The 18,783-nt window shown below is 38.9% G+C and overlaps 1 protein-coding gene across 1 annotated transcript; it reads right to left on the bottom strand.

Annotated features, from left to right (window-relative positions):
* Nucleotides 1-5,886: 5,886 nt before the first annotated feature.
* Nucleotides 5,887-13,465, bottom strand: LOC121886096 (titin-like). Its single transcript, XM_042396017.1, has 5 exons — nucleotides 13,235-13,465; nucleotides 8,200-8,341; nucleotides 6,874-7,300; nucleotides 6,320-6,413; nucleotides 5,887-5,972 (listed from the first exon to the last, which is right to left on the bottom strand). The coding sequence occupies exons 2-5, from the start codon at nucleotides 8,331-8,333 to the stop codon at nucleotides 5,932-5,934; spliced, it is 696 nt and encodes a 231-aa protein (XP_042251951.1). The 5' UTR covers nucleotides 8,334-8,341; nucleotides 13,235-13,465; the 3' UTR covers nucleotides 5,887-5,931.
* Nucleotides 13,466-18,783: the final 5,318 nt, after the last annotated feature.

An 18,783-nucleotide genomic window follows, 5' to 3' on the forward strand; every position in this document is an offset into this window, starting at 1 on the left:
CTCTTTTTATCTCTTGGGACATTTTTCCTGAAATCAGCTTTACCTGGACAGTGTTTATTCCCCATTTTTGATCATTCCTGTCCACCACAGTCAAGCCTGTAAACTCCTACTGTATAGTCAAACTGATGCTGAAGTGATGTTGAACTTTGGCAGAACATTTGGTTCACTGGTACAAACATTAGCTTTCTAGCAATGGAAGATAGCTAGTTAACATTAACTCTTTGTGACCAAGGTCAGAGGAAACAGCTACAGTGGTATAAGAGACAGAGTGGACTCCTCGGTGTTCATATAGTGACAGTAATAATATCATTGTCTTATATCAAAACATTTTCATTTTCATACCCTTCTTTTTACCCGATAACTTATCATTTTACATTTTAACCCTCAAACACTGTTCAGGTCAAATTTGACTCATTTTGACATGAATAATAATAGGGTTAAACAATTCAGTTAAATGAAATGGTCTTATAAGTATTGCTGCCTTCAAGTGTAACTCGTGAGGTCATGTTTTCAACATGGGAAAAGAGTACACAGTATGTTAGCTATTCAAGCAAACATACACACATACACACACACACACAAAACAGTTTTCTTCTTCTTTCAGAAAACAGCGAATGATTTTGATTTCTCCACTTTTCAGTAGAGTAGATGACAGAGATAGCTTGCAGGGCTGGGTACATTTTCAAAGCTAGACCTAATACTGATACCTTGGGTTCTGAAGCACAAAAATGATACATTTTTACTTTGAGAAATATTTTCTCTTCATTTTATTACAACTTGGGTTTTATTTTCATGGCTTTGGCTTTCATGATAACATTGTACTTGCTGATGTTATTGCTGAGATCTGCAGATAAAATAGGTCCAAGGGGCAGCAAACATGAGAGGCAAGGTGATTGTTGAAATTTTAACCAGATTAGCTGCTACTTTATTTCCAGAAGTATAACTGAAAGTGAGAACACCCGTAAATTCAATAATATATCCTCTTTACACTGTGTGCATGACTAGTCGATCTATAGACTGGGATGGATATTTACAACAGACAGTTTGGGTGATTATTTTACTATTAGCCTTTTTTAATATTTCAAATAGGTTTGCCTATAACTGGAGGATTTGTTTAGGATCTTGTCTAGGATCTTGTTTTTGACCTGTTGGACCTATTTTTAGCAATGTTGTGGCATTCTGAGATCTCAGCAATTACTTCGGTGAGTACAATGTTATCAGAACTGTGAACTTACAGCAATAAGCTTTATGAGCAGCAGTAAGTGGTGTATTAAGTGATTTGGGGACTTTTTAGCTCTGGGTTCCACCTCTCAGGCGACATACAGGCAGTGTTGCCAGAAGAAGTAGCTCATTCAAAGCCTAGAACTCACTTGAAAAAAGCACCCCACCTTAAATGTAATCTAAGCTAAAACTGAGCATCAATCAAAGGTAAGACAGTAAAGGACACAGTAAAAATGCAAGTAGGCTACAAAAATATCTCATAAAGTTTGAAGTCTCTATCAAGGATACTGAACATGATTTTAAGCAGCAAAAATGAAGAGGCCAAGTGCTCACTCAGTTTCATATGCAATAAGTCCAGGGAACCTTAAGGTGCTCTTGAAGATAAAAAAAAAAAAGGTCACAGAAAAGAAAATGTTCTTCAGGCACTCTTAGTGCTCTTAGACTTTAATTAGTTGGGCATATTGGTTAAAGTGCCAACCAGTTTTGACCTCATCAGTGTGGAAATTTTTTATTTAAATTTTTTTAAAATAGTACATACGTATTATTACAGCCCTGATGATGACCCTGTGAGTGTCTGAAGGACATTTTCTTTTCTATGATTTTAAACAGGTTTGGTACATTAATAATACAGTAGTTTAGGTAGCATTCTTTTTATACTACCATTATTATGGCAGTATAAACCTCTGAAACCAAATGTACACTCTTTATCATAACCAATATAATCCAAATAAAATCCAAGTTGTATTAAAGCCATCAAATGAGCCATACAAGAACTTTGCCTAAAACAAGCAAAAAATTGGATTGAAATCAGGAACTACTGTATCTGATCAAAGTAAACAAGTTGAATCTGACCAGATGGTTCTTGGCAGTTTTTTCACATTCTAACACATTCATATAAGAACTGAGGTTTGATGCCCAGCCCCTCCAACTTCCCTGAGCTCCAACATTTTTAAAAATATCAACATACTTCACAACTCGGAAAACTAACTTTCCTCCTCCTCTTCTTCTTCATCTTCTTCATCTTCTTCCTCCTCCTCCTCCTCCTCCTCCTCCTCCTCCTCCTCCTCCTCTTCTTTTTCTTCCTTGTCTACATCCTTCGCTGCAGTCTTGTTCATCTTCCAGCTGAGAGTCCATTCCTCCTCTGGCATGCCGTCCTCTTCGTGCATCAGTTCCATGCATCTTTGACTCCTGTGCTCAGTGGAGAAACAAAACACTTCGTCCTCCTCCTCCTTCTTCCTCCAGCGACAGAGTCTCCACGAGTTTTTCCAAGCCCACCACTCCTCTTTCTCCTCCTTCTCCTCTTCATCTTCCTCCTCTTCTACACTTTCTCCTCTGTGAGCTACAGCCACCATCCATGACTGCTGCCATGAGGAGAAGGAAGCATTCAGTTTGTGGAACTGCAGATGGAGCGGGACGTTCGGCCTGCGTTTGATTCGTTTTCTCAACTTCTGTTCCTTCTTTTCTTCTTTTACTACAAAGTCCTCCTCTTTCTTGTTCACTGTCTCATGGTCGTCTTCCTCTGTGTTGACCGCCATCTCCTCATCTTCATCGTCTTCTTTGTCATTTTCCCCCTCCCCATTTACTTCTTCATCCTCCTCTTCCATCTCTTCGTCATTGTCCTCCTCCTCCTCATCTACATTATCTTCTTCTTCGCCTCTCTCATCCACTTCTTCATCTTTGTCCTCCTCTTCTACATCTTCATCCTCCTCTTCCTCTTTCTTCTCCTCTTCCTGTTCTTTGTCCTCCTCCTCCTTGTCTACATCTGTTTCCTCCTCCTCATCGTCTTCATCCCCCTCCTCCTTTTCGCTAACTTCTTCGTCCTCCTCGTTTTCTCCTGCTTCCTCCTTTTCATTGTCTACATCTTCATCTTCATCCTTCTCTACGTTTTTAGCCATGTTATTCTCGTCATTTTCTTCATCCTCCTCCTCCTCCTCCTCCTCCTCCTCCTCCTCCTTTTCTACCTCATCTTCCTTGTCCTTTTCAGTTTCTATTTTGTCCTCCTCCTCAACTTCTTCGTCCTCCTCATCCTCCTTTTCGACTTTATCCATCTTGTCCTTTTCTTTTACTTTTACATCCTCCTCCTTCTCCTCCTCATCATCTTGTTCTTCATTGTCCTTCTTGTCCACTTCTTCTTCCTTCTCCTCCTCGTCTGATTCTTTGTCTTCATCCTCATCCTCGTCCTCCCCCTCGTCCTCCTCATCCTCGTCCTCCCCCTCGTCCTCCTCCTCCTCATCCTCCTCTTCTTCTTCATCGTCCTCCTCGTCTACATCTTTCTTCTCCTCCTCATGCACTTTATTGTCATCATCCTTTTTGTTTATTTCGTCATCTTCTTCCTCCTCCTCCTTACGTACTTCTTTGTCCTCCTCCTCCTCCTCCTCCTCCTCCTCCTCCTCCTCCTCCTCATCCTCCTCCTCCTCTTCTTCTTCTTCTTCTTCGTCTTCTTCTTCTCCTTCACTGTCCTCCTCCTCGTCCACATCTTTGTTATCCTCTTTACTTACTTCCTCCTCCTTGTCCTTCTTGCTTACTGCCTCATCTTCTTGTATTTCTTCATCATCATCCTCCTCTTTCTCCTCCTCATCTACTCCTTCATCCTCCTCCTCCTCTTCTTCCTCCTCCTCCTCATCCCTCTTGTTTACCTGTTTGTTTTCCTTCTCCTTGTGTATCTTTTGTGTTTTCTCCACCTTATGTCTTTTCTCCCCTTCTTTTTCATTTACATTTTCATCTTCATCCTCCTCCTCTACTCCTTCATCCTCCTCCTCATCTGCTTCTATGTCCTCCTCATTGTCCACTCCTTCCTCCTCCTCCTCTTCCTCCTCCTCCTCCTCCTCCTCCTCCTCTTCCTCCTCCTCCTCCTCCTCCTCCTCCTCGTCCTCGTCCTCATCCTTGTCCTCCTCCTCCTCCTCCTCCTCCTCCTCCTCCTCTTCTCCTTCCTCCTGTGTCTCATCTAGTTCTGGTGGGATCCATATTTTAGGAATCCTCCATGCGTCCATCCACTCTGTGGCGTCTGTGATCTCATCATCAAGCTGTGATGTAAGAAGGAGGTTTATGTTTTTACGTCTCCTCGTCAGCATGTCACAGTGTCGATGACGGGACTCCAGTGAAACTTTGCGCTGCCTGTGGGCACAATTTTAGTTTGGGTTTAGGTCTCCATAGTTTGATGTAAAATAATGAGGATTCTTTCTAAAGGAACAAGTAACATAAAACATCAATTTTCACAGTAGGAAACTGATAGATTTTGATTTTTGAATGTAGGAAATCACCCAATTACTGATTTGGGGTAGAAGACTGTCAGAGGTATAAAATGTAGCAAATTCATAACACTTCATCGTTGAAGTTTGAATGAAATCCTGAATGATTTAAAGTACACACTAAGTCTTTTTTTCCCCCACTGTACACATAATCATATAGGTCTATGTTGGCATATGATATTAATACTGGTGATTTATTCAATAACACACATAATTTGTGTAAACACTGCTGCCATGCCATGTATAAATATCACAACACTGATAATCGTAGTCTCAGTTTGTGTGTCTCACACAGAGCTGCTGGAGGCATTAATAAGCCTGATAAGAGACGGCAGAGAGGCGGCGTTGTGCTACTCAGAGAACCATGGTTATACAAATAACCCAAAGATTTATTCCTTTCCTGGGGCAGTAAACACAACACATGAGTCCACCAATAACTAACTGCGCTATATTCAGACCTTCATGAGATATTCAGGGCTGACAACAGTAACGTTAACATGATATACAGCATGGCTATGGCTACGTACTGACACTCCCCCACATACACACACACACACACCAGAGAGCCTCTCATTGTAGAGCCTAGTGACTGTCATAGCTCCAGTCCCCTTACCTCTCACATCTACATAGCAACAAGGCCACACCACCTACAGTTGTTGTCCTGTGCAGTCCTCTGCTGCATTTTTTAAACATGCTGGAAAGGAGGGAACTAGCAGAATTAGGGTGTGTAGTTACTCTTTAAGCTGTAGTTTGTGTTGCCAGTTTTCTAAAAAGTGTCATCTTTAGCTAACACTCATTGAACGCATATAACAGTACGTTAAGTTCTATCACTGGATCTATCACTGTAAATGCACCTAGGAAGTTGTATATTCCAAAAGGGCAATTTTTGCACAAAGTGAACACCATGTGTCGTAAAAGAATATATTTTCATACATAAATATGTATGCTTTGAGAAATATCTGAAACTGAATTGTCAGAATAATAACACAGATTACATAAAAATAATGTGTCTATTGCAAACAAAATACTTTCCAACTGGCATAAAAGCATATTTCATGCCATCTAATTATCATAAAGGTGCATTTTATCCTAATCATATGTTGATAACGATAAAATCAAATTATGGTGGTGCCAAATTTTCTTTATTTCATGGCACAAAATTAATTTTGTCGTGCTCTAACTCCTGATGGTGCATTTCGCATACATTCTGTGACATACACCTTTCAAAGTAAAAAATACATTTTGTGCATAACATTAAGAATGGGTCACTCACATGATATGCTGCCTGTATCCCCAGCAGGAGTGCAAGCGCCTCTGAAATTCTTCTGCTTCCTTCAGTGGAGCTGCAGAGAGCAGCCAGGAATTGCTCCACCCGGGCAGGGACACATCGTCTATCCTCACCATTATAGAGGTGACTGTATTGGGCGTACTGTCTGTTGTGTCTTCAGGTTCAAATTCTACCTCAGATAGTTTCCATGATTCCTCCCAACCTGAGGGTTTGTCCTGTTTGACATTGAAAACATAAAATTTGAAAAGGGGATGATGGGGAAAAAACTGTGTGTCCCGGTGACTCAACATATAAAAAAGATCCAACTATTGACCTGGAATAACCCTAACCCTAATAATGTGCACTATTTTACAGTGAGAATGAAAAACAGAATATAAGTAAATAACTATAATGATGTCGATGATGATCCCCACCTGCTCCATCAGTTGCTGTACTTTGTCAAACTTGTTGCTGATGTTTGGTTGGTAATCAGGCCAAATACAATCCCATTTCTCTTTCTGCTGTCTGAAAGCAAAGTTCATAATCTTCCAGGTGCCAGCCCAGGTAGGAAGACGATATTCACCTATTTCAGTTCTGGAAAGCAGGTCTCTGACGAACAAAATCTCCCACTGGATCTGTTTCTCCTCAAAGGGCTCTGGCGTGGCTGGATCCTTCACCTGGAAACAAGAATGATAAATAAAAAATATTATTTACAAAATATTGATTGATCTCTTTGTACTGAAGGGCATTATTGTCTCAAAAAGTAATGCATGATGGAACATCATTAAAAAGCATATTTGGAATAAGTATCTTACTTTGCATATCCGAAATGGTTATTACTGTCCTGAAGTTTCACTTCCTGATATCTATTGGTGCACATATGTAGCATTTACTAAAAAAAACAGTACAGTAGGTTTATAAGAAGACAACATTAACCCCAGGTGATCATAGTGGTCATGGGAGCGGTAGTTGGAGACTTGAAATTCTTCCCACCATGATAATATATACACTAAGATCACCACTGGTAGCCACTGGATGGATAAAACATGATGGATAAACCATGGCTGGAACTATCTGAAAATGGAGCAATGGTTTTAGTCTATTTTAATGTAAAGCCATCAGTTTGTGTCAGTCTACCTGTTTCCAGGACTGACTCCATTCATCAGTAGAACATGTCCATTCAGTCTCCAATTCGTATCCCTTTGGTTTGTACTCCCTGCTGTTAGTCAGCTCTATAATTGGGAATCCCACGATTTCAGCCTTTGGTTCTTTGGCCCTCAGGAAAAGATACTTTGGAGGCTTCAGACTCATCCAGGACTCTCTCCAATATATCCGGAATACATCCACCTCTACTTTGCGTCTTGTTATCAGAGGTTTGGGTGAAGCTGTCCTCCTGGGAGGAGGTGGAGGTGGAGGCTTAGGTTTGGGTTTGGGAGGAGGAGGGACAATTTTGAATCTAATTTTTGGCTTGGGTTTTTCTGCCTCATCTTTGCCAGTGATTGCGTCTTCTTTTGCCTTCTCTCCTTTGACCAGCAACCAATGATAATTCCACTTTGAGAAAAGTCTGCACATACAAAAATAAACAAAATCACTTTATATAAAATCAATCCAGATATTCAGTCAGAATAAGTGTCCACTTTATCAGGCCAGACCAGTTTTTCTGTATATTTTTCTGGTAATTCACAGATACGGACCTTCTATTTATCAAATACCTATTCATGATCATGAGATACTAGTCCATGTCAGAGAACATTGTCATGGCATTATATAATGGACAATAACACTGAATCAGAATAGTTTGCAGCAGTCTGGACAGTTAGCAAGCAAATGTGCTTTGACTTTTTTGTGCTGAAATTCACTTATCAGGGTTCCCCTCAACAAGTTCCACAAACCAGCTGATTAGTTTGAGTAATCAGGTTAGCATTAGTTGGGTTTAATTGTTTTTTTTTTTTTTAAGATTTGCATTGTCGGAGCTTGTCTGGTACGTAGGAGTACTCTGCCTGAGAAGATGATTTCAGGCATTAACATACTTTGTAAGGTAGCAGTTTTGTTGAGGTTAAGGTTGGACTTTATTTCATGTGGTTCAAATAAATCTGCTATTCTATGAGGGTTAATCTGTAAGCAGATGCAGGTTGAGGTCTTCATAGGTTCACTTGGCTCTGAGACCTGACCACAGACTGTATATAAAGATGGATGTAGTGAGATGTGATGTCACCCATTGGTTTGCAAGTTTTAAGCCAAGAGTTGCTGCTTATGTTCAGCGCCATCTTTTATAAGAGGACCTGAATGTAACAATTGAGACCATAATGAATAAAAATTATTGACTTAATATTTCTAGGGAGAAGTTGACGCTTTTTGATTGGGAGTTACTTGGAGCCAGCATTTAGTGGCCATCGAAGACATGCTCAGGTTTTCCTCACTGTGATGAACACAAAAACAACTAAAAACATTGTTTATTCTCACAACTTAAGAGAACTTTTCTCCTTCCGTGCCTCCTCCTTTTTGCACTGGTCTGCCACGCTCTGAGCTCTCTGCTCCCATTGGTCTCTGAGCCTCCCGTTGCCGAAAGTCCTCCGCTCCTCCTTCTTTGACAACATCCTGTTGCCTAGGAGGCACACACAAACAAACAAACAAACAGTAAATGACAGACATAACAACAAACCTGTCACTCAGGGTGTGAAGTTGCCTTTCTATAGTGTATCCAGCTAACTTAAATCTCTCTACGGTTGTGTGTGTTGTGTTCATGAACTGGTGAGGAAACTCTGGAATTGCAGCTAAATGCCACAGCTATGTTCACCAGCTAGTCGCTAACTATGAATCATCTGTCCTACAGCCGGTGGCTTTGTAGGTTCATCACTACGAGCCACACCTCTGACATTACACATTGTCATTTAATACAATGTTATTATAAAAATATCAATTATTGCTGCTTTAAGTAATCCATCACAAGTTCTGAAACAATGAGTCAATTAACTGATTAGTAAGTTAAATTAATTGGCAACAACTTTGATAATAATTTAAGTCATTCATTCACAACACTGTCTGCTTCCATCAACTGTAGCTTTACTCATTTGTAGCTTTACTCTGTTTTTATAAACTTAAACTTACAAATGTAAATTTAATATATCTGGGTTTTGGACAGTTGGTTCCACCAAACAAGACATTTGAAGACTTCAGTTTCTGATGGGCATTTTTCAAATTGTTTATACATTAATTGATAAGGAATATGATTATTTGTTGTAGCCCAATCTGCTTTTATTCATGTAAAATTTATATCAATATTGCATGTTAATTCAGGGCAGGCCTTTTAAATTTGCCTGCATTTGCAACTGCATTACCATGCAGCAGTAACTGAACACTGACCACAATAAAAGCAGATATGAACACTGCTTCTACTTCTTAACTGTAATTAAACTGAACAAAGTATACAGACATCTGTAGGATTTTTAACATTGTTTATAAAGAAAGTGAGTTCACTTTGGATTAAATATATTGGGATTATATATATTCCCTGTTTCCCTCTCTGCAGTGAAAATATCCAGTAAAAGAGAAATTCTTTGAAAGGAATCAACATATTCACAGTCCTGGAAAAACACCCAATATTCAAATTAAGTCCTCTGACTGCTTGGCTTAGTCTTAAGAGATAACAAACAGGATGTCCAATCTGCTAAACATCAAACATACTATACACAGAAATCAAAAGCACAAACAAGCAAGAACACACCACTGCTCTGTAAAGATTCTGTTGGTGGGTCTAAAATTTTAAAATGAGGAATTCATCATTATTATAACCTGCATTAATTGATTTTTTGGCCACTTGGAAGCAGTAGAAAACAAGTAGTGAACACAACACTGACACATCATCACATTTTAAGCTGATATGCTGAACTTGTTAGCAAACAGTTGCTTATTTCCACATCCAGAAGTTACGGACCAACATTGACATTAACTCTGAGTTGTGTTTCTGTCCACCTGGTGAATATAAGTCCAATATTCACTCTCTTTTAGCTGTTTTTGCTCTCTACCAACTCCTGAGGGAAATATCTAGCTCTTTAGCTGCTAAGTGCTCCACTATGTTCACCAGCTACTCTACAGCTAACTGTGTCCATTTTGCCATTTTGTACTGAGCAGGTAGTGTGCAGTGGGTTTTTAGAGCTTTTTCACAGAAAAGTGTGTTGAGTGTGAACCAAAACAGTGAAGTTGCAGCCGGACAGCTAAACAATGAGCTGAAACTCATTATAAAGCTCCTTAAAACTGAGGGGAGCTGCAGATTGCTGATTATTCTCTGTAGGTTCATCACTATGAGCCACACACAACATATTGCACACTGTCATTTAAAAATTATATCAATTATTATTTAACTTTCAAAAACAAACATGGATGAAAATGATCATGTGGATTTGTTTCTCAGCTGGTTTTGAAATCTCAGATGTCAGAGTGCCTTCAAACACACCAACAAACACTTTCTGCTCTCAAAGAAGATACCACATAAACATGAATAAACACTGACTGTGTGATTATTTGTCTCTGCCAATTGATTGTTATAGTAATGAACTGAAATCAATGGAAATTAATTTAAAAATTGATGGAGGATTTGAACTATAGTTAATGGGCTGAATATACAAAAATCACCTGTATTTTTCCCCATGTGAATATGTTAATATACACAAGCCACTTTAGTCAGAGGTCTTACAGAAATAGAGGTCACACTTAAATTCCTCTCTGTCTGGAGGCTGGGCTCTGGGGCTTAGCAGTGTCTGTGTTGACAAATGAAGCTGACTAATCCAAGTAACGATGACTTAAAATTAGGAAATGAGCTCAGACCTTCTCCATCACCTCCCTGAGGTCCCCAATGAAAACTACTGAGAATCCAATTTCAGTGACTTCATCATACATGTTTTTTAAAACCATACACAGAGGTCCGAAATGAGTTAAAACACGCAAATAGTCTCTGCTCCTATGATACACAATCTTTTAAAAAGCACACAAGTTTAGAGCTGCAACGATTAAATGATTAATCGGTTTGCCAACTAAATGTCCAAATTCTCTGATTCCAGTTTTCAGAAATGTGATTATTTTCTGGTTCATTTAGTCCTCTGTAACAGTAAACTGAATATCTTTAGGTTGTGGTCTGTTGTAAACAAAACAAGACATTTGAGGACGTCACCTTGGGCTTTGGGAAACAGTGATTGACATTTTTCACCATTTTCTGATATTTTATGGACCAAACAACTAAGCAATTAATTGAGAAAGAAATAAACAGATCAATTGGTAATGAAAATAATCGTTAGTTGTAGTTGTAGATTCAACTTGTAAATTAAAACACTTTAGAGTTGACTAGCAGAGCTCAGCTAGCAGTTTGCCCCTGCTTCCAGTCCTTGTGTGAAGCTATACTAATCACATCCTGGATCTCTGTACTGGACACACAGACATGAAATTGACATCTATCCTCTCATCATTTTCTGAGGAAGTCAGTTGAGCATTCCTTTCATAAAAGTGAAAAAGTTAAAGCCCAGATTTCTTTGTGTCCAGTAGAGAGATCCAATATATGTGTAGCTTAGCTTAGCACAATGACAGCTAGCAATGTAGCGTGATTTCAGATTTCTGTATCTGGTCTGGTGTGTAAGACTGAAGATGCCATCTCCCTGTACCACAGCAAGAAACATTGCGACATAAAAATGGCAACAAAATGTGGTTGAGATGGATGCAGCTACACAGGTTGTTGTAAGTTGGCGTACAGAAAATAATGACGAGGGAAAAGGTACATCCACCACACACCATTATACACCATAAAAAATCACCATTGACGGGGATGTTTGAATCAGCGTTATTTTATAGAAACAGTTACAAAGTAGCAGACAAAGTTCTTGCACTTCAGAAGATCTTGTGGGCAGGTAAACTGTGACTGTGAAAGGACCAAAAAATGCACACTGTGGATCACATCACTTCATGATGATAAACATTTGAAGGTCTGAGGACCAAAACATTATTAATAAAGTAAGTACATGATAGTGTTTTTAATTAATTGTGTTTGGGCTGCGCCTTCAGTATTAGAGACATCAGCAGCATTTCAAAATTGGTGGAAGCTTTGCTGGGCCAGCAGCAAAGGAAAATTCAGAAACTTCTGTGAATATAAAGAACTGTGATGAAGAAATTAAAACTTTTCAATATGTACTAGAGGATCATTAAATGTGACTTTCAATATTGGAATGAATATGGGAAATGATTGCATGAATAAAGAAAATGTCACATTTTGGAGAGAAGTATAGCTACTGTCTTTATTGAGTTGCAGTTAGATTCACTCATAATCATTTATAATCATTTTTGCATTCAAAAATTTTACATCGAGGATAAGATTTAAATCACAGAAATTGACTTTGCTTTGTGTGTAAAACCAAAACAGAGGTAAAAGAACAGAGAAACACAAACTAACAAACTAATTTTCCCTTTGCTATTAGAAGCAGTTAATGTGTTTATTTACTAAAATTTGAAATTCTAGGACAGTTAAAGAAAAGAAAAGAAAAAAGAGTCCCCTATGTCAGTTGATGCTGAGACTAACTGCGCCCTCTCAGACACACCTGACCAGTCTCACACCAACACTGCTTTCCAAACAGCAATCAGAGTAAACCAAATTATAACGCAATGTAAAGAAACCTATCAGGAACATTAGATACAAGAACAAGTACATTAGAACAAGTAGATTAGAATGTTATATGGCCCTAAAAAGAGATTATGAATTGGCAGAAAATCTCTCTACTGTCAGAAATAGAAAGCAGCGACAGATCCTAACCACGCACAGGCTCAGTGACCACAAACTGGCAATCAAAAAAGGACGACACAAAAAATCATGGAAACCAACAGAAAACAGAATATGTGGTCAGTGTTCTACAGGTGAGGCTGAGACAGAGATGCATTTCCTCCTACAAGTGAAATAAGGAACATTTTACTTTAACAAGTTCAACTCTGTAATTTCGGATTTCAAAGAGCTTAATGACCTCTTAAAATTAAAAATACTCCTTGGAGAAGGAGACAGGACATATCTTCCTGCCCAGTATGTAGCAACAACCTGAGGGCCAGTGAATGACCTAGAAACACACACACACACACACACACACACACACAAACACACACACACACAAATACATACACAGGATATACTGTGTATGTATTTGTGTGTACTATATATAAATATATACTATACATAATTTTTAATATATATCAATCTTAATGTTATGTTAATGTTATTCTGTTTCATTGACTCTTGATTCTTTGGCAATATTGTTGTTGTGACATTCATGCCGATAAAGCAAATATGAATTTGAATTTAAGTTGTCTGCTTTTCCACTGTGCTAGTTCTAGCAGTAAGACTGCTAGCCTAGCTCCTCTAAAACTGAATAAACAACTCCCACGCTCTTTTAAGAAATGTGATTAAAAACAAAAATTCTTAAATTAGAATTGTTCACAACTCCAGGTGCCATTAAAAGCAATCATGACTTACCTGATGTCTATCTGTCTCTTTCAGTGTCTGTTTACATCCCCTGCTGTATCAAATAACACTTTACATTAAGTTATGTGTCCACTATCTGTCTGTCTCTATCTGAGCCTGTCTGTCTCTAATCTTTACAGTGGCTACGTAGGTGCCTGTCTGTCTCTCAACCCGTCTATCTCTCTGTCTGTCTGTCTGTCTTCAGTCAGTTTCTGCAGTAAACTTTAACCAGCGTGCACTCAGTTTGTCTTGCATATTACTCTGTTGTGCGCAGGCTTCCTTCTTGCTATTTTTACTTCACACGTTAACAGATCCAGAGCTGCAGCTCTAAATTTAGTTTTGGGGTGAGGCAACGGCAAACACGAGGAGCCAGCAGCCTGGAAATGCAGAGAAGTGACGTGAAATGAATGAAATCACAGAAGTGAAATTAATCTTTATTCAACAGGTGCAACAATAAACAAGGCATCTGTAAGCATAAGTGAGCCAATCAGAAACCATTGCTGTGAGCTAACCAGAGTCATCCTGCATGCTGATAGACAGCAGTGACATGCATTACTTTGACAAGGATCCAAGTAGAAGCTCCGCCTCCAGACAATACTTGCTCCACCTGGCAACCAGCCAATCAGTGTGAAGCATGTCTCAGTATAGATCTGTGGGAGTGCAAGATTCCTGCAGGTTCATTTTCTCATAGACAGTGTGAGGTGACAGTTGGAGCACTTCAAGGCTTTGATGGACATGAAACTCTCCTGGTTGTATCATCAGTACAAAAGATAACATAAATAAATATAATAGAATATATATTATCTGGTTCTTTACCCTGTATGGGAAAAAGCTGATGGACAGAAGTCAACTACAACTCAAAGACTCCCAAGCTGCATTTCAGTGAGGGTGTTTTCAAACCTGCATTATTAGTCCAGTTGAATCAGACTCCAGTTGGTTTTCATCCTTGTTACGATTTGTTTGGGCAGCAATTATATTCGGATGAAGACCAAAGCAACCAGACCCAGACTAAGAAGTGTTCTCAGTCCTCTCTGAAATGTTTTCTGGAGGAGTTCATTTGTGGTGAGAATGTGTTCCAACCTTGATCTGACCCACTACAAGGCAGATTGGATCTTCTTCAGGAACTTCTCACTCCCGCCCCATCACATCTAACCAATGAACAGAGTGATCATTCTCACATGACTTTTAGTGATGCATTTTGGTTCGCAACCCCATCACAGCTTATTTCAAACAGGCTGACCACACCATCAGTTGTCAATCCAAAATTCTCTCCGGGGTTGCGATTTGGAGAAACTTTTTAGATATACACACTAGGGGTGTGCCTGAATACAAATACATTATTTGTATTTTATAACCCCACAAATATTGTTTTTTTAAGAATATTTGTTTCATACGAGTATTTTGTTTTTGGGAAGAAAAACAAACTCATGTCAAATACCAGCACATAGGTCGGTTACATCGCTATCTCAGTCTCTCTCATCTGCTCCGTTGTTACATCTATCAACAGGTCTCAATGAGGGGAGTCACATCCACCTGCTACATGATTCGGAATCAATGACCGAAAAAGGAATAGGCTGAAGCCAAGGCTTATTTTTGCCTATCCTATACAATCCATAAGATAACCCAGAGTATCAGCAGTATGAAATAAAGAAAAAAAGAAAATTTACTCGAAATTGTAATCCCTAATTATTTTACATCTTTATCATTTTGCATCATAATCCTTAATTATTTTCCATTTTAAGGCTTTTTTGAAACTCAACAGACACATAAATGAAAAGTGCACAGAAAGAATTGCCTTTGAAGCTCATCCCTACACATTACATGCTGTGCTGTTTCTATTTTATGGGTGTATAAATAGGTAGAGGTCTGTCTGCAATGAGGCAATGATAAAGTTTTAGCTCAGTATACAGCACAGTCGTCTATGATCTTGGAGACTCCCTTTTGAGACCTGGTGTGGAGACCTCCTTCATAAGGTAATTTATTCATGAACACTTATTGTAACACTTTAATTTTCTAAAATTGCCATTAAATTTATTACAATTGTTCAAGGTCCTTGGAGGACTCACTGTATGAATTTGGTGATTGTCTGACTTTTCCACCATGACTTGATAGTTTTTTTTTTTAACGAAATATCTTGACATTCATGTTGTTTATGTGTTTTCCTGAAGACCTTGAAGGTTAAAAAGTTGCATCAATAAATGTCTTTAAAGCAACTGCGATATTCAGTATGTGGACCACTTCTTTTCCTTTTGTATGCTGCAATCCAGCAACTGTACTGTGGACTTGTTTACAACCTGTCTGAACTGTCTGACAATGTTAAGTAATGTCACTCTGTTCCCCGATTTCAACTAAGAAAATAACTACAATGGAATTTTCCTTCGAGTAGACATTACAATCTTTATTTTGCAAACAATTCCCCATCACACTGTAGTACAGGATGTCTCATTTCCATCCTGTTTCTAACTGCTCATCATTATTAATCACAGATGAGGTCCAGCTGTGGTCTAGACTAATAAGGCTTGTATTTATGAGCTCTTCTTGACTGACAGAGATGATAAATACAGCCACAAGGCTCAGAGAAGAGCAGGATGACTCAGCAGAATAAACTGTGTTTGGATTTTCCCTGGCACTTCCATGTGGGATTGATGATACAGGATGATACCACACATAGAGTTACCTTTCAGACCATGTGACTTCACATTCATAGCTCTTGGTTTCTTTTTGTACACTAAACAGATGTAGTGTTAGGAATTTAAAAGGCAACAATGGACGATGGATCATTTACTTGGAGAAGTAGTTTTATATGAGGACATTATACATACTGAAGTGGATGATATGTTACTGCTGCTGTTCATGGGTCATTTTTCTGTGAGGTCACACAGCAGCAGGATGCCTCTTCACCTGTAACAGGATCCTCTGGTACTGCTGCTGATGACAGAGGATTGTGGCAGGTCGACTAGAGCTGCACACCAAGCGGGTCTCAACCAGACTTCACCCCTATTTTTACAACAAGCAACCACTCTGAGCCAACTGTGAGACCAGTGACAGAGAGCTACTTAACTGTGTTTAACTTGAAATTCACTAGCAAGGACCACATCATTTACAAGATGCATTTAAATGATCTATTAAGAAAAACAATTGATCTGTGTAGTTCTTCCACTTGCTGACTGTGGGGAAGCTTATAGGGAATCCATTGCATCACCTGGGCAATGACAGACCACCTCAGGACCCTACAAAGGGGAGGAAGGACAGGAAGAATCAGGAAGTAACAAGAAGAGAGAAATAGGGTGGAGGGGAGGGGCGTAGAATATGAGAGTGACAGAGGAGGGGGGGGTTAGGTGGGTATTTATAGGAATGCTGGAAGTGGAGCAGTTGAGGTGTGGTCCTGCTCCTAAAACTTCACTAAATAAGCTTCAAATAAAGTCTGACTGAGTATGCACAACTGTTGAACTGAATGTGAAAACCTTAGATGATAAGGCAAGGCAATAATCCATATTTTTGTCATTGTCAACAAATTCCAAGAAAAGACTAAAACCTGGGCTGTGTGCCCAGTCTGTGGCACACAGCCTCAAGCTCATTGATTCCTACTTAAGATGTAATTCTTTAAAAACAGGTCACAAGTATATAGTTTCATTTTTCTAAAAAAGGCTCAGCAGTTCCCTGAATCAGCACTGTGTAATGGTTGGTTTAAGTTAAAAAAAAAAAAAAAATCATTTTATATTGAGAATATGCAGATTAGTCTTTTGTAATAATGATGGAGCAATTATATTATTGTAGTTGTTGTTGTTATTATTCATGATTACCTGTCCATCAGTTACCAAGTTTGTGTCTTCCAATATGAGGTGCATCATCCTTACTGACAAATAACTATTTGTCTACTACCATTTCACCTTTATGGACACTGTTATTACTGGTAATCCATCATTACCTCATGATTAGTTTACCAAAACATCTCATTTGAGTCCACCCCTTATGTTAATTAGTGCATAACCTTATAAAATAAAAAGGAACCTACCTGTCTTCACCATTAACAATGCAATTAAATTCTGTTAAATGTGAGCTGACTAAAATTGGGACTACTTGGCTACTAAATGATTACTACACAACAGCAATTGTGATGTGTAACTGGACAGACAAAGACACAAGTAATCCAAAGTATAGGTATCATTGGTGACACATCACATCAATATGACCAACCACTCAATATGAGTAACCACTTAGTATGATGCACCGCTTTACTTGAGGGACACAAAATGGGTAAATCGGTAACTACTCAAAAGTTTGTGTACCTTATTGTAAAGACTTACCGTTGATCCCTTTTAACACCCCACCCTCTGTCATATCGTCATATTCATTCACAGTCACAGGCAGCTTTCTATCTCTCCAAATTAGGATTCCATCCTAATGAAGAAGCATAAACAGAGAGCAGAGTGAGTCATGGATGAAACCTGATTTCCTGCTGCAGTCAGTACATCTGTCAACACTGCACCAGCTGGGTTAACACACAGAAACCACACTTAATCCTTCACTCATATAATATTTCACATTATAAATGGGCTCCTCTTTAAACTTTTAATGTTTATATGTTTGTGTTCTCTGCAGCAGTTTAGTGTTTGATTGAATGCAGCTGATAAAAGTAAAGCTGCTTGCAAATGATCAAAATAAAAGAAGAGAGTGACTCAGTTGTTTATTTGAAGCTGTCAAACAAAAGTGGCATAGATAAATTTGTCATAAAAAGGTATAACAGTGATGATGATGATGATGTTGACGATGATGATGATGATGATGATGATGATGATGATGATGATGATGATGATGATGATGATGATGAAGGCTGTCAGTGAGGTGTGTCATGTTGAAAGTGATGCTGGTCTATGTTGCCCTCTACTGTTCTCTGTTGTCATGGCAACACAGCTGTCCAGTTCTGGGGAGCTCATGTGCTATGTCTGCAATACAGAGTTTAAATTTCACCTTGTTGTTGATTTCATGTCTAGGATCTTGAGCTGTGTTGAAAATCACTAGAAATTTAAATCTTTTCTCAAGCAAAAGTCCAGCATTGTTTCTTTTTCTTTGAATGTTGTACTGCACCTGCTTTGCCATTATGAAAATTGTCTTGTTTTGAAAAGCTGAACTCAAGTATTTAACAGAACCTTGTGGTCGCCCAACAATGTCTTTCAGAACCAGATCGTAACATGCTAAGACTTGTATTATATGAGAAAGTTCCCACTGTTGGGCTGTCCAAGGATCTCCCTATGTCCTCTAAAGGCCAAGTTGCAAGTCGCCAGAGTGATTGTAACATTGACATTACATTCAAGTACGTGTATCCAGTATTGGCAACGTTTCTTGTATCCCTCTCCATGTTTGTATCAATTCTCCTGTTTCTCTTCCACTGTTCATATATGACACACACTCCAACATGAACCTGAGACTGTGCATGTGAGTCAGCTTTAATATAGCTCTGTAGATCTTGGCGTCAGGTGGCACAGTACTGTCATAGAGTCCACTATCTTCCTTCCTTCACAGGATCCAGGTCCTGAACTGGGACATAGTCCGTGTTACTG

This window comes from Thunnus maccoyii, chromosome 19 (assembly GCF_910596095.1).
Source record: "Thunnus maccoyii chromosome 19, fThuMac1.1, whole genome shotgun sequence".
Lineage (NCBI taxonomy): Eukaryota > Metazoa > Chordata > Actinopteri > Scombriformes > Scombridae > Thunnus > Thunnus maccoyii.